The sequence below is a fragment of the Centruroides sculpturatus genome, unplaced genomic scaffold, assembly GCF_000671375.1.
Source record: "Centruroides sculpturatus isolate CEXI.00-Female unplaced genomic scaffold, Cexi_2.0 scaffold460, whole genome shotgun sequence".
NCBI lineage: Eukaryota > Metazoa > Arthropoda > Arachnida > Scorpiones > Buthidae > Centruroides > Centruroides sculpturatus.
In genome coordinates, this window is record NW_019384807.1 from 68,149 (window position 1) to 80,919 (window position 12,771).

General features: G+C 26.0%; 1 protein-coding gene across 1 annotated transcript; it reads left to right on the plus strand.

Moving 5' to 3' along the window:
* The first annotated feature begins 43 nt into the window (after positions 1 to 43).
* LOC111629703 (CD9 antigen-like) lies at positions 44 to 3,089 on the plus strand. The gene is made up of 7 exons (XM_023373597.1): positions 44 to 254; positions 1,784 to 1,981; positions 2,067 to 2,147; positions 2,217 to 2,312; positions 2,600 to 2,695; positions 2,783 to 2,866; positions 2,948 to 3,089. The coding sequence occupies exons 1-7, from the start codon at positions 195 to 197 to the stop codon at positions 3,014 to 3,016; spliced, it is 684 nt and encodes a 227-aa protein (XP_023229365.1). The 5' UTR covers positions 44 to 194; the 3' UTR covers positions 3,017 to 3,089.
* Positions 3,090 to 12,771: the final 9,682 nt, after the last annotated feature.

The following is a 12,771-nucleotide window of genomic DNA, read 5'->3' on the forward strand; positions in this document are numbered from 1 at the left end:
ATCTTCGCAAAAATATGTTGCAAAGTTTGGGTGGTGAATTCTGATAAGAATCACCTTAGCAACTATGATAAAAACTCAGATTCGTTATTGTACTTTGAACAATTAGATACAGTAAACGTCTATGTAGCTCTCAACCTGAAGCCGTCCATATTGGAAAATATTTTCCGGTTTTGTTATTTTATAAACAGCGAAAGATGGATTCGGCTATGGCTTGTATGAAATATTTTCTTTTCACCTTAAATTTCATAATTTGGGTAAGTTACAAACAAATACTTTTTTAATAATTCATTTTCAAAATGGCGTCTACATCACGCTACCTTATCTTCTTCCTTGTAAAGTGTAATTACGAGATTTTTTTATTATTTATATTTAAGTTTCTTAATTAGAAGAGAAGCGTTGAAATTAATTAAAATCTCTAATAAATTTGATGTTATATTAATTATTCTCACCAAAATTATCGGCTTAATAGTTGAATTTTATCTATTAAAATTCTGTTAATGGCGTTATAAAGTAGAACACATCATTTCCTTCTAACTAATGTGTTCGATTTGAAAATTATCTCGTAGGGTAAATCTTAATGCTTATTATTATTATATTTTTTTTTAAGTTATTTTGATAATATATTTCCTGTGCAGGGACTTAAACGATAAATTTGTATTTTAATATAATTAGTAGAGGTGTGATTGCTTATTTTTCTCATCAATCCTTTCACTAATGATTATACTTTTCCCATTTAAAAAAAAATTTAGTGACAAATTTTAAATTGATCAATACAGATAAACCATAAACTTCTACGCTGATTACGTGGATACGATCAATAACGTTAGCTTCAATTTTAATTATCGATTTTTATATAGTCTCAATGGATTTTAAAGAACGTTACCTTTCTTTTTTACTAAAAAAATCATAATAAATAATAATAAAAAATATATTCTGTCGTATAAACTTCTCAGAGAAATAAATCGATGTGTGTATAGGCTAGATGGTGATTTACACACCTCAAAAGATAAAATATAACCGAACAAGCAATAAATCTATTATATAGGGCCTATATTTTTTCCAAAAATCAGAAATTTAATTCGGTTTGTCACAGGATTTATGATTTTTTTTTTGTTCTTTTTCTTTGTTAAGTTAATGCAAATTCGCATTATCAACTTTCTATCAGTCGAAAAATCTATAACTTATTATTAAAATAATGTTAAAAAGAATTAATATAGTAAGAGAAACGTATAAATTATGAAAAAATATAATATTTACAGGATTTTATACAAAAAAATAAGCAAATAATTGCTAAATTTTTCGTAACTATCTTATCATTTTACGATTATGAATCATCATAATGGAATTACAATACATAATATAAAGTAAATTAATGACTTATCTGATTCACTTGCCAATAAAGGCCACACCCTGAAAATGTAACAGGCCTTCTCTTATCTAAACAAATTTTAGGCCATCTTCTTAGCCATCTTATAGGCAATATTTTATTATGTCTAAAAGAATTTTTTTATGAAAAAAGTAGAAAATACATTTATTGATAATCTAGTTTTAAAGGTTAAATATTGAATCAATACATGAAAATAAATAGGTTAAAGAATTTTTTCTCAGTAGAGAAGAAATATCCGGAAATTAATATTTTAAAGAAAAAATAATAGATTAAAAGAGAAAAAAGAATGGCAATTTATTAATTGATCGAAAGATAAGAGAAAGTGTCAGGTAACAAAATTAGTGAAAGTTCGAAAGGTTACTTGATTTTAACTTTTATTTTTTTTTCTATTATTAGTGTTTAGGTGGAGCTCTCGCAGGTATCGGCATATTTATCAGATCGGATGATTATTTTTGGTCATTCCAAAGGGGATTAGCTTTGGACCAATATTACCAGGCATGCTATATTATCATTACTGTAGGAGTTATTCTCCTTGTAGTTGGCTTCTTAGGTTGCTGTGGAGCAGCTATGGATAGCCCCTGCATGCTTCTGACTGTAAGTATAACTATTTCTTTATATATATATTTTTATATATTTAAATTTTTGAAGATAAAAGAGATGAAAATGTTATATTTTATAGTACATTCTGATCATGGCTTTTATAATAATTTTGGAACTAGCCACAGCAGTTTTGGTTTGGAAAATAGCAGATGGCGAAAAGGTAATGTTCGATTTATTCATTTTTCCGAAATTTTTTATGCATATATAACCATTTTTCAACTGTTTTCAGTTGCAAGAGATTTTAAAAGAAAAGATTAGAGATCAAATAGAAAAAAGAAGCCGAGACGATGAAGCTAAACAGTTTGTAAAATTGTTGCAGATGCATGTAAAGTGCCCTCATTATTTTACATTTATATTTTTAACATTGTTATTTTTATGCTAATTTAATAATAATAGAATACACTTATATAATAGCTAACAATTTTTATATTTTTCAATAAATATTTTATTACTAATTCTGTGTTCTAAGAAGTATCAGTTACAAGAGAAAATCTATATTCTGTCGTTCTTTATTATACGAAGACATTGAAATTTATTTTTATTTCTTGGCATTATTCTATACTAATTATAAATACTGGATAAATATATTTTTGTTTTTGAAAATTGTTTTAGCTTGAATGTTGTGGAGCTCAAGATAAAAATGACTATGGAGATTCAGCTGTTCCGGAATCGTGTAACAGTCAAAGAACAAACAACGTTTTCATTTATGTAAATTAATCATTATTACATTTATTCTAAGAATTAAAAAAAAATGTTTAATTTAGTTTTTATAATATTCATAATCAACTCTTACAGGGATGTGCAGAAAATTTGAGAAGATACCTTGAGAAAAAGGCAGGATTAATGGGTGGATTAGTGCTTGGAATTGGTTTTATTCAAGTAATTTAAAATAATAAAATATTAAGTAAACAATTAACTGTAATTTTCTCAATTATAATTTCTACTGTTTATTTATTTTAGATCATGGCACTAGTCTTTACAACTTGTTTATTCTGCGCTTTGAGGGAAGAAGCTAAAGAATATGTTTGATAATTTTTTTTTCAAGAAAAGAAATTTATATATTTTAATAATTAATCTTATTCATACTTTTATACATTTTTAAGTCGATAAAATCATATAATAAATAGATCAAAGTTGACTATTCAAGTTTGTTTTTATGAAAATATTTTTTAAAAGAATTTATGAAATAATTTATATATTGTGAAATTAATAAAAATGTTTTAAATTTTTTAAATAGATTTTTAAGATATTTCATTATTCATTATGTCATGTATAATGTATTAAATGTAAAAATGTCGAATTAAAAATATAATAAAACACATTTAAGTTTCCTTTTATGTAGATATTTTTTTTTATAAATTGTGTTTTATTATACTTGAAAATAATAAAAATTAATAAAAAAAATAATTTATATTTAATTGTTAAATTGAAATATAATTTTTTTTAAATTATAATTAATTAAGATAGAAAAAGTGTGCGACATAAAAAATATTGTTTTGCATTTATAAATAAGATATTTCTTATTTAAATTACACTTTTTTTTTTATTTTTACAATGAGTTTCTTTATAGAAAGCGTGTTATATAATAAGCAACAAAGCGCAGTTTGTTTGCATATCGTTGAAACAGATCCAATCTTTTATAAATTATTCCAACAAATCTTCACTTTAAATAAAAAATTTCTGAATTTCTATAGATTTTTACGAAATTTTTAAAATCAATAAAGATTTGTTCTAATGAATTTGAGGATAACAAAAGTTTACTAATCCACAAGATACAACGCATTGCGAATTCCTTAGAGAACTGCTTTCAACGATTACTGTTTTGTTCTAGAGTAGCAGAAAAATAGAAAAATACTATTTTTAAAGATGTTCTTATCTGTAAAAACAAAAATCACTTCAACTATAATTTTTTACGAGCGAATAGACTAGTTCTGAAGATATTAAATGTGATAGAAGACAACATCACCTCAAAAATTGAATAGTTTATATTTGATTTTATAAAAAAATGATCTGATATTTTAAATTAATATTAAGATGTGTACACAATAAAATCAAATTAATTAAATATTTAATAAATAATTTTTTATATTTTTGTTTATATCAACACTTTAAAAAGTTTTATTAAATTTTTAAGAAAATCTCAGCGGCTTCAAAGTTTGTTTTAATGTTGCTATCAAAATTTTCACATTTAGTAAATTTTGCCTAGTGAGCTGCAGGCAGGTGGCATAAAGTAGAGTAGAATGAAGTTCAACAAACCTTATTTCCCTTTCCTTTATCAGAACTCTTTATATAAAGGAAAGGGAAATTCAACGGAGATTAAATTTTAAAAAGTAACAACGATAGAACCATTATCGTAGCCAAGATTCGGAAAAATCTATATAATCCCATCTCCGAGACATACAATAAATAAAAATTCATTCATGAAAAACGTACGAAAGAGTTATTTCTACAGGATAAATAAAAGGAAAGCGATAGAAATTTAATTAAACAAAAATTCTCCTTAAGGAAAACAGGTTAAAGTCTTTTTGTAGCCCTTAGATTCGAGATGATCGCTCCTAGAATAATTTTAACAATAAATTATAATGATCTTTTCTAGTATACTAAATTTATACGAGTCTTCTCCTTCTAGAGATCACTTTAAGTAGCGCAATAAATTGTTATTTTTCTTAGTAATTTCATATAATGATGTACTAAACAGTAGAAGGCTTGTGTAATGAATATTTTATTTTTAGTCCATCGTTATGGAATTTAACGAATCTTTAAAATATTAATAAAATGTAAAATTTTAGATTATAAAAGTAATGTTAAAGAGTAACTATAATGTAGGAAAATTGATTAGATAATTCTCTTTCATAAATTATTATGTTTTAAATAGGTTTATTATTATTCTGTAACTTTGAACTTTTACAAAAAATAAATAAAAAGTCTGCTCAATTGTTTATGAAATAATAATAGAAAACATAAATAAATCTCTTTTTTATTAAAAAAATTTGATAATTTTAACACTCGGCAGTTTTTTATAATAACATATACAGTACATTAGCATTACGTTATATTATGAAACTGGTCTTTAAAAGATTCGCACTGTGTTTATCTATATAAGAGGTTTTCCGGGTTTTCTCCATATCTGTAACGCCAAAATAGGGGCCAGTTATCCTTAAAAAGACCTCCCGGAAGGCATTCAATCTAGGCAGATTGCCCAAGTGTTGCGTTGTCATAACTTAATAAAAACAAAAGCAAAACAAACTACATAAGGGGCTGTTCCAGAAAGACTAAGACTGAATTTATTTTCAGAAACCAACCTTGTCAACACCGACAAATTTGAAAAGAGCGAGTTTTAATTATTATCTCAACAGGTGGCATTGCTGTATGCGAAATAGTTTGCAACAGAGCGAGCTTTTAGTTTCGCATAACCAAAATGGTGTCAATTCGTGATGAGTAGCAGGCCTATACAACTATCAAATTCTGTATTCATTTGGGGATAGACAGAGAAGAGACTTATGAAATATTGCAACAGGTTTATGTTAAGAATGCACTGCTTCGTTTAAGGCATTAAGATGATTCAAAGTTTACAGACGATAGGATATCGATGGCTAGACAAGTTGGTCCAGGTCAACCTAAAACCGTCGTCACAAAAATCAGCATCAATACTGCTGCAGTCATAATCCGTGAGGATCGTCGAATGACAGTACATCGACTGACTGGAGCCTTGGGGATGTCGACTGGTTCTGCGTTGCATTAGGTGTCTCATCTATTGACTCTGGGACAAATGAAAGTGAGAGTTGATGTTTACTGTAAACTGTAGCGTTGTTTTGCTAAAGAGGAAAATTTTTTATTCAATTATCACTGCGGCCAAATTATGGTTGCATCAGTACGACCCGGAAGAGAAACAAGCCATCAGTAGGCCTGTCTAGAAATAGAAAGGATCGCCAACTTTGTAAAAAATCAAAATTGTCTCATCTACTGGAAAAGTCATATTGATCGCCTTCTTCGATCATCGCAGCAGGGTGTATCAGCATGAGGTACCCCTATGTACAACAGTTACTCGAGAGTATTACAAGTCTGTCTTGAAATATCTCTAGTAACATATATGGAAGAAACGATTATAACTTCATCCCCAAGAGTGGTGACTCTTATCAAGACAACGCACGGCGCATGTTGCAAACGTAGTGACCGAATGTTTGGCCAAGCGGAACATCCAGCGCGTACCTCACTCACTCTGCATCCTGATCTCGCTCCCTGTAACTTTTTCCTCTTTCCTACCTTCAAGTCTTAGTTATGGAGTCACCGTATCCCGGATTCTTCGAAAGTAATGAAAGCAACGGAAGTGAATTTGAACCTATCGAAACATGGTTTCCGGCACATCTTCGTAGAATACCAGACACGGCTGACCAAGTGCATTCAAGTGGGTGGGGACTATTTCGAAAAAAGATCGTGTTACTTTGAATGATGAATGAATAAACACGTTGAAAAAAGCAGCACCAGTATATAAAATAGACTGTCCGCCAGTCTGTTCTCAATGCACTTCTAAACCTTTTGATCGACTTGGAACAAGTTTTTTAGACGTACTCTCTATTAGCCTGAAGGAAGAATATATATATATATATATATGCTACCACGAAAGCTGGACACCCTACTTTTTTCTTTCATTTCATTCTCTTAATACTTCGTAATAAACATAACAATAATAAGATAAAATAACCAATTTATTAACATAGCTTGCATTTTAATGTTTATCTGTATTAATTTTCTCCCGGAAGCACTGGACATATCCTCTATTTATGACTAGCATATACAGTATACGAATATATTCAGAACCTTGGAGAAGGGAAGAGCTGGGATTTTTTCTCTGGACCTGGAGAAAATTTAAGAGTTCGTAGTGGATCTTATCCCTAAAATTAATGTTATTTTTACTAACAGAAAATAAGATATTTTAAGACTGCTTGTTATTAATAAAGAAACATTCTATATATCTCATATGTTCAAAAAACAATAGCTAAAGGGGACCACTATGAGAAAAGAGATTCGCTCTAACCTTGTTCTCCCTGTACAAGCTGTCGATGGCATATATATCTCCAACAAGTTCAATATATATATATATATATATATATGAGAGAAGAACGAGAGGGAATGTATAGGTTGCATCCACTCCCTACAAGATATTTTATAAGATAAAGCCATATTTTAATACCTTTAATAATTTTATTTTTACATGTTAAATTTAAATGTAAAATTTTTAAATTATAATATGTTACTTTAAAGAAAATATATTATTTTCTATTTATAAATAAGAATTATTTTTATTCAAATTATGATTTTTTTTAATTTATTAAATGTTGTATTTATTTATAAAATACAACATAAAAAAACCAGCAAAGCGAAATTTGTAATGCATATATTTAAAACTGATAAAATTTCAAAGAATATCACATAAAATACACTCTACAAATATATTCTGATATTGGTTGAATTTTATTTTCTTTGGCGGCATAATATTTTCTGATTAAGTTACTAAATAAAATAAAATTATGTATATACAGTATATATATTACTCGTGATTTAAAAAAAAAATATATATTCGATATTTTTATACACAATTCAATTTAAATAGCATTGAATTCGGGATACCGAGTGATATTCTCAAATTCAAAAAACTCAACATTGACAGTAGGACATACTATAATCCCGAGATGGTGAAATTTGAACATGACAATATCCCGACGTGACGATATCCTAACATGGCGAATTTCTGACATAAAAAAATCTCGGATAAGCCAGATCGAAAGGAAGAGTTTATTTTTTATTTTCTTAGTGGAATTAATAAAATAAATATAGTCATTTGTTTTTATTTATGATAAGTTTTTTTACTTATTTGAAAATTGTATTCATGTTTTAAAAATATTTAATAATGAATCAATTTCATTTAATTATTAATTATACATCTGATTTAAGGTTTGATATTTTTTTTATATTTTTATATTTTTAATTCATATTTTATTCAAATCTTCAAAAAAATTATTGATTTACTTAACTGTATTATCTTCTTTCATTAAAGAATATATGCCATTTATAACTTAAATTCAATAAAAATAATTGTAATGTATACATATATAAGTATACTTTAACATATTTATTTGCTTATATGCAGAAATATAATTTAATCAATATCTTTATACATCGAACCTTCAATAAAGGTCACTTCCTAACGTCACCTCTAAAAAGCGTCCATTTTCAACTCGAATTTCATCCACTTCTAATTAAGATAGAAGGTTGAAATTTTGAGGGCGACCCAAATCTGATGACAACAAAGAATTTTAATGTTTTAATGGCCCTATCTCATCATCCTCCTCACTCTGAACCTCGATAAACATAACTAAATGTAGAATTTAATCATGGTATGTGTGTAAATGCGCCTCTGTAGTGATATATGTGATGGGGATGACCTCACCCTCACCACCCTCACCTCCAATCTCGAAAAACATGACCAATAAAAGCATTTTTTATTTTTAATATATTAAAATTATTTATTCTCTCGCCAATGGCCGTTTTCAAGAGGTTTTGCTGTAATAAGGTGACTATTTTTTAGAATAAAACTTTATATATGTTTTTAATTTGCATACGGAAAAATTTAATTAATTTATAATTGAAGAGGTCTGGCAGATTATCAATCGAATTTAAGAACTTTCCTTGACTTACCAGTGATATATTTTAAATACAGTATTTCATTATTGAATAGGAAATTAAGGAACATTTTCTATATATTATGATTAAGTTTCCAATAAAGACAATCATAATATAAAATTAATGCATAATATTTTAAAATATAATTTAGAAAATACTGTTATCTTTCTATATTATAATTACCATACTATAAAGTATAAATTAAATATTAACATAAGCTACTATAAAGTATCATATGATACTACAAAAATTATCTACAAGGATATGTTATATTATCTACAATGCGTGATAAAGGCTAGAAAAAACGGCTAAATTTTAAATATAAACTTAGATAAATATAATTAAAAATAATTGGGATGTAAATTAAACACACATAAAAATTTGTAATATAGAAAATAATTAACAAATTATACATTTCATCGTTCTCAAAGGAATTCTAAATTAGAAAAATCCGTATTATTTATTGTAACATCGTCAGGATGTCAGGCTATAATTTTTAATTATATTTTAATTTAAATCAAGTGACTTCCGGTCCAAGTCGGTAGTTCGTATATAGTTAATCGAGCTTCCGGTCCTAAGATTTTCATATCTGGTCACGATTTTCGTCTATCTTACTTTATTTTCGAGATTAACAAAGGACAGACGGACAGACATGACTGACTGTGAGAATGTATAGGTCTACAATTTGAAGATTGTAGCTCAAAATTTCGTTCCAACTGTGGAATGGATATTCTTATGCAATGCGTCAAACACTAATAAAATATTTAGACTTGCATTATGTAATAATTGGAGCATGCTAAGAATCAGTATTGTCGAGATTTCGTGATTCTCATCATAAAGGGAAATTTCCCTATCGAGATTTCGTCATTTCGAATATTATCATGACAAAATTTTCAATTTCAGGACTTCAAATGAGATCGTTAATTACCATGAATAAAATCTCAATAAAGATTTTATTTAAATGTGAATATGTTTTTAAATTAATTAGAAACATTCTGCAACTAGCTAATAACTAATTTTATGTTTGCATGCAACTCTCTTATATAAATATAATAAATTCATGAAATTTTAAGCATAAGATAAAATATTTATAACGGAATAACATACAAATCCGTTCATATAAAGAATTTTTATACATTATTTAATTACAAACACCTAAATTTATTATGACCATAATTACAATTAACGAATCAACTTAATTAACTGCATTAAAACTTAAACACTGTTTAGAAAATATTTAATCTTTTGCATGCAACTCTCTTATATAAATATAATAAATTCATGAAATTTTAAGCATAAGATAAAATATTTATAACGGAATAACATACAAATCCGTTCATATAAAGAATTTNCTCATGTTTCTATTTCCAAAATTAAACCCATAAAAGAAGGGATGTTTGAGGGAACTCTGTACTATGAAAGAATATTTTGCTGAAGATGCAAATATGTATAAATTAAAAATTTTATGTTTAAACTATTAATTTAAATATATATATTAATGATTACCATTTGAATTCAATTAATCTTTCTCAAATTTGCTCTAACATATTATTTTACCTTTGTATATTAATGATTATTTTTCTTCTAAAATATATCAGATATAAATATCACTGCTCAAATAACATATTATGCAAAATTTTAAAATACTAATAGTTTTATTAAAATAATTTTTGGCTAATTACAAAGTAAATATCTACTGTAATTAATTAATCAACTAATTTCAATGAAGTTAAATCTCGATAAAGAAAATTTTCATTTACAGTAAATTATATTAAAAAAGTAGTAAACCTCACTAATTAATATATATATAGTCATAAATGTAAAAATTTCTTAAGTTATAAATTAAAATGTATTTTATAATTATTTATTGAAGAAATATTTTAATTTTCTCCATAAAAATATAAAATTGTGCACATAAAATTATTATTAATTATCAAAAATGTAATAAATAACACTTATATTATACTGCTGTTGTAAAATAGCTCACTGAAAACAGATTATAACTATATATTGTTGTTAATAGAGAGGTTGAGGCCAAAGTTTTAAACACGAAAACGTGTATGTTGGACGTTCAGCGTCGCTTTCCCATAAGCCTAGAAGTTTGACAATGGTGCTTGGAATGCCAAGCATGATTCCACTGACTATCCAAATACCATTGTCAAACTTCTAGGCTTACGGTAAAGCGGTGCTGAATGTCCGACATACACATTTTTGCATTTAAAACTTCAGCCTCAACCTTGCTAATGAGTAAAAATTCAATCTAATGTGTATAGTGTATTGTCAATTTACAAAATTTATTATGTTTACAAATAACTTTTATCATTATTAAATTTTAATTAATATTTTAAAGTTCTAAATGAAATAAAATTTTAAATTTGCTTTAAGATAATATATAGTAAATGAATTAATTCTTCTCTCTCAATATTGAAAATCAGCAGCAAATGTTATGATGTTGATAATAAATTCTATTATGAGCAGGACCAACATTTTTAAAGTAATCTTTCTGGTTATTTAGAGAACCCACCTCCATGGAATTACTTGTTCAAAGCACTAAGTAGTAAACATAAGGACACATCAGCATTTATTCTACTGTAAACATCCTATACAAACAGAACTTTCATTTAAATTAAACAAAATAAATAAATTTAATATTCAAGGAATTTAATATACAGTAAAAACTGAAATAAAATTAAAAGCAAGTTTTAAGTTTGGAAAAAAATAATAATAATAATTTCATATTAGGAATGTATTTTTATGAAATTTTTAGTATACGAATATCTTATTTATAAATGTTTTTAGTGGCTAAAATATTTGTGAATAACGCTGAATTTTTAATGTAAAATGCATAACGTTTAAAGTAAATAACATTAATCGTTCGCCATGAATTTTTTAGAAAGAAAAAAATATATTTTAAAGAGGAAGAAAACTTAATTCTAAATGTTATAATAATAAAAATTGTATTGAGTTAGTTAAACTTTAAAAAGTTATAATTGAATTTTTTTTTATACGAGTAGCAAGTTGAGAAAAGGTATTCTATCTTATAAATAAAAAAGTTAGTTTGAAAGGTATGATATAGATTTTAACCTTATTGTTGAGTTAGTTACATTCGGAAATCCTATCAAAGTCCATTGATCTGTTTTAACTTGTTGTGATCACTAGTATGGCATCTTTATTGCATTACCAGCTTCCCATTCTTGTCAACATTTTCTGTAATAAATTTCCTTTATTGATTCTAACCCGTCCTTTCTAAATAAATGACAGAAAACAAAATAAGTTTCGACACTCCATAACTAAGGAATGTGAAATTGTCTCATTTTATTTCTTTGACAAAAAGAAATTATTCTTAAACAGATAAATATTCATAGGAGAATTTATATGTAAATTGCTAACATTTCTAATGGAGAGCATCTGATTTTTAAGCATAAAATTACCACCTGCTTTACTTTAAATAATAATTAAAATAATAACTGTTTTGTAAGTAAAATGAGATAAAAATTTTAATTCGTATAATATAATTTCTTAATTAATTTAAATAGATTAAGTATTTATATTTTTATTATTTTAAATTATTTAGTTATGGAATATATATTTTTTATTTGCTATCTTAAAGTATAAGTTGTTAATAAAATGCTGGTGAATTATAGATTTTTATTATCTTTTCCTATATAAATTATGCCATTTTTCATTTTATTTTTAATTTTTATATTCTGTATTTATGATTTTGATTTATTTTTTCTGTTACACTTCGGTAATTAAGTGAATATATATATTTTTTAATTTATAAAGCAAAAAAGTGGAAAAATATTTAAGTAAAACATGAATATTAATTATATTCTATAGAAGTTTACCAATAATTAATAATTCTTACTTTCACATCATTATTTATGTTGATGCCTGATCGTTTTAAACGAAATTTAATATTTAAAATATTGTTTTTTTAATGTTATTTATTCTAATATTTCAGTTACAATATATTATATTAAAGTGCTTTGTTTAGTCGATTTACTAAATAATTTGATGTCGCGATTCATTAAATTCAATTCCTCACGTTATGTTTTCAAAATGGAAGAAAATCACGAAAATAGTTTTGGATATAAACAACC

Bases quoted from the DNA above. Each gene is read 5' to 3' on its own strand.
- LOC111629703 (XM_023373597.1), top strand. From the start codon at position 195: ATGGATTCGGCTATGGCTTGTATGAAATATTTTCTTTTCACCTTAAAT. The intron at 255-1,783 runs GTAAGTTACAAA...TTCTATTATTAG, and splicing joins CCTTAAATTTCATAATTTGG to TGTTTAGGTGGAGCTCTCGC. The intron at 1,982-2,066 runs GTAAGTATAACT...TATATTTTATAG, and splicing joins GCCCCTGCATGCTTCTGACT to TACATTCTGATCATGGCTTT.